The 3,359-nt window shown below is 32.3% G+C and overlaps 1 protein-coding gene across 6 annotated transcripts; it reads right to left on the bottom strand.

Moving 5' to 3' along the window:
• Positions 1-323: 323 nt before the first annotated feature.
• On the bottom strand, positions 324-2,430 carry LOC116021067. 6 transcript variants are annotated; one of them, XM_031261675.1, is made up of 8 exons: positions 2,305-2,430; positions 2,171-2,216; positions 1,916-1,994; positions 1,645-1,739; positions 1,496-1,553; positions 1,154-1,247; positions 1,031-1,068; positions 352-859 (listed from the first exon to the last, which is right to left on the bottom strand). In XM_031261675.1, exons 4-8 carry the CDS (start codon positions 1,665-1,667, stop codon positions 566-568), a joined length of 507 nt encoding a protein of 168 aa, XP_031117535.1. In that variant the 5' UTR covers positions 1,668-1,739; positions 1,916-1,994; positions 2,171-2,216; positions 2,305-2,430; the 3' UTR covers positions 352-565. The 6 variants fall into 6 exon arrangements, 2 of the variants coding, with proteins under 2 accessions (XP_031117535.1, XP_031117534.1); XM_031261674.1 differs by lacking the exons at positions 2,171-2,216; positions 2,305-2,430 and having other exon boundaries at positions 1,916-2,047; XR_004098890.1 differs by lacking the exons at positions 2,171-2,216; positions 2,305-2,430 and having other exon boundaries at positions 324-859; positions 1,031-1,251; positions 1,916-2,047.
• Between the last annotated feature and the right edge of the window lie 929 nt (positions 2,431-3,359).

The raw sequence follows: 3,359 nt of genomic DNA on the forward strand, positions 1-3,359 counted from the left end.
TATCTGAAAAGAGTTGCTAGCATATGACATGGGTAGAAGTAATTTAGTGCATGTACAATAACTTTATCTATTTTATATATCACAATTCACATGCAGCACAAAAGTAATTATCGATATGTAAAATAGATAGGTTCAAGATCATCGTGAATATTTAATGATAAAATATTTATAAATAATTAATAACATTATTTTTTTCATAGGAATATAATGAAGCCATTTCATAATAAATCTAGCTTTCATTTTCTTTTGCACAAATTTTGTATGTTTCAATGTTTTGTGTTGGTTCATGCACACTATCTTAATGCTGCGCTATCAAATGAAAATTTTGTTCCAAATTTAATTCATTATAAGAAAATTAACTACTGCAATCAATATAAATACTTATGTTTGGTTACCTTGTCTACTACATGTTATATGCAATATAATATTTTTTTTTTTATATAAACCAAATTAAAGAAACAATAACAGCTCTGAGATATTGGAAGATACCAAAATATTCTAATGTAAGTGAATGCATTGATGAGCTCACAGTACATTTCATATCTGATCCCGCCGCTGCTTATGATCAACATATTGAGATCACTGGCTCTTCTGCACAAGTATTATTAATTCTCTTTATATCAGTATCATCCTCTTCTACACTGTTGAATTGAAATTGATGCAGGGTACACTTTCTCCTCCTTCCTTCAACTAAAGGCCTAGGAGTTTGAGGATTAAGTGTTGAAGTCTCAAGAACCATTCTTAACATTCCAGTTATTCCAATCATATATTTCTCTGTTTGCCAAAGCTCGAGGCCCACCGAATTGAAAGAATCCGATGACCATCCATTCCAATACACGAGGAAGCACTTCGTGAATAACTGGGAGAAGAACAACTAAAATAAAAACCCCAAACCACTTTGATCAAATTGAAAATTCAGATCTCACTCTATATTTTATTATTTTAGGTGAAGATGGTATTGGATATGGATCGGAACATGATAAGGTGTTGAAAATCATATTTTCCCCAGTGAACATAAATTTCCTTCTACCTTGTAGGACATGGACAAATCTACAGCAGGTAGAAGTGCTGCAAATAAGAGGCATGTCTGCAAATTACTTGACTTTTAGTGAAAAGAATAGTTGCAAGTTGACTGTTTATTGCATTTAAATACCAATCTTGGTTGGTGAACAACCATGCAGATGTCTAAGGTTTACCCCTTCAAGAGCTTCACGTCTAAGAGCTTTAAGAAGTAAGTTGGAAGATGCCTGTCTAAAGAAATAAAAATCAGATTCTGTCTATAGCATTTAACACTAGTAGCTGTCTATATTAAAAAAAAAAAGTACTCTAAATGGAAGATTGAATTTTTATGCTTCAACTTAGTTTTAGCTCTAAAGGAAAAACCAACAAATCTAAATATATTTTAAAAAATAATACAGATTAAGCTCCAAGTAAATAAACCTACATATATAATCAGATGTACTAGTAATCACAAAAAAACAACTCATCTTATTACCACATCAAGCTCATCAGATTCAGACCTGATCAGGTGCTGTTTCTCCCAAATCAAAGACCTGAAATTACCAATTGCATTAGCTTAAGACCTCAACTCAAACATAAAATTGCTAAAATTAATGAATTTACAAAAGCATAGTAACTCAAAACCTGGTACTTGTTAGCATTCTCATTTGAACTCATAGAAACATTTTTACAAACAAGTTGTGAGCAAGAATATCCAAATTGCAGTCAAATCAGTACATCTACAGAATTTTTGTTCAATATTTAGCATTAAATATTAGGAGAAAAAACACACACTAACAAGCAATTAATCAAAACTAAAATAAACAATAACCAAAATTTCTAAAATATTAAACAAATAAATAAAATAAAATAAAAAAAATAAAAAAAATAAAAATAAAAAACGAAATAAACGTACCTGGCGAGCAGGCGCGATTCCAGCGGCGAAGCAGGAGGCCGAGGCAGATCCAGATTCCCGATTCAAAATATTATTTTAACTAAAAAATAATTAAAAAATAATAATAAAGAACCATCCCGTCTGAAGTCCTGACTTCGGACGCAGATGGTTACACGCTACGGACCATCTGCGTCCGAAGTGGGTACTTCGGACGACATATGTCTGATATTTTAAAAAAATAAAATTAAATAGTGGAAATTTTAATTACAAACGTACCACTCACTTTGCACGTCCGGAATTTCAACTCTGGACACAAATTGTCCTATATTTATGATCAATTTTGTAATAGTGATTATACAATTAAGTTTACAACTAAGAAGAGAGGAGGAAATAGAAGAGCAGAACCGTACCTATAAAAATCATCCACATTCTATTATTGTCAGAATACATATACAACCCGAGTAAAAGTCGTACACTACCCATAATCCTAAAAAATAAGATAATGGCCACTAACAAGGTAAAGGAGGTAGGCTTGGGAAGAATGAACAAGGTATCACAGCTCCTATTGAATCAAAGTTGCTGCCCAAGAACATAAGAATGGCTTCAATGACTACAAAGAGATTAAGGTGCCAGCACTTGAAGAATCCAAATGGAAGTCTGCCCCTCTTTCTGCCCACAAAAAAAAAAAAAAAGAAAAAAGAAAAAGAGAAGCCCTGACAGAATCAAGTTTCAAAAAAAAAGGTTTACATAATAGTAGAAAAATTGCTGGCCAGGAAGCAAGAGCAGACCTTGTTCAAAAGGTTTTTGATATGAGGGGTCTACATGTAAGGGTGCTAACAAACCAGGAAAAGAAAAAGTAACAGAACAATTTTTATGCCGGAACGATTGAACTTTAGCACAATGTCGAGTTGATTATAGATTTAGCAGATTTGAGAAATGAGAAATGAGAGGGAGACAATAGTTGCTTTTCGAATTACACAATCAAATGATAAACCAAAAAAGTTTTGACTATTATTAAACAATAATAAAGCAAGAAGATTTTTATTGTTATTAAAGAACTAGCCTAGTCAGCCTTTTTGATGCTTTATGTTTCAATGTGTACTCATGTTCTTGATTTTGGTCATAGTTCATTTATGTATGTTTGAGTTTTTCTATTGGTTTACTTTATAACTTGGTGCTCCTTCTCAATTGCCATATGGCGGATATTTTACCATATAGTGAAGATTTTATTATGTTTAAGGGTTAACGGTGATTTCAAAAAATTTGGGGAACATGGAAGCTAAGCATTCTGTTATGAATGCATTTTCGCTAATGACATTTGCTACAACCTTAGCTACTATTTTTCTGAATTGCTAGAATTGTTGGATGATTACTGAGGAGCCCTTGAGGGATATTTATACTATTCCACCCCCTTAATAACGGTGGAGATCTACTATAGATCCTAGAGCTAGAAATTAATTTCTAG

Source organism: Ipomoea triloba, chromosome 5 (genome assembly GCF_003576645.1).
Source record: "Ipomoea triloba cultivar NCNSP0323 chromosome 5, ASM357664v1".
Taxonomy (NCBI): domain Eukaryota; kingdom Viridiplantae; phylum Streptophyta; class Magnoliopsida; order Solanales; family Convolvulaceae; genus Ipomoea; species Ipomoea triloba.

What these genes read in the sequence shown, in the direction of transcription:
- LOC116021067 (XM_031261675.1), bottom strand. Translation starts at nt 1,667, where the DNA reads ATGAGAATGCTAACAAGTACCAG. An exon ending in AGAATGCTAACAAGTACCAG is followed by an intron (nt 1,554 to 1,644) that starts GTTTTGAGTTAC and finishes TGGTAATTTCAG; the next exon opens with GTCTTTGATTTGGGAGAAAC. An exon ending in TTGTTCACCAACCAAGATTG is followed by an intron (nt 1,069 to 1,153) that starts GTATTTAAATGC and finishes TCTTATTTGCAG; the next exon opens with CACTTCTACCTGCTGTAGAT.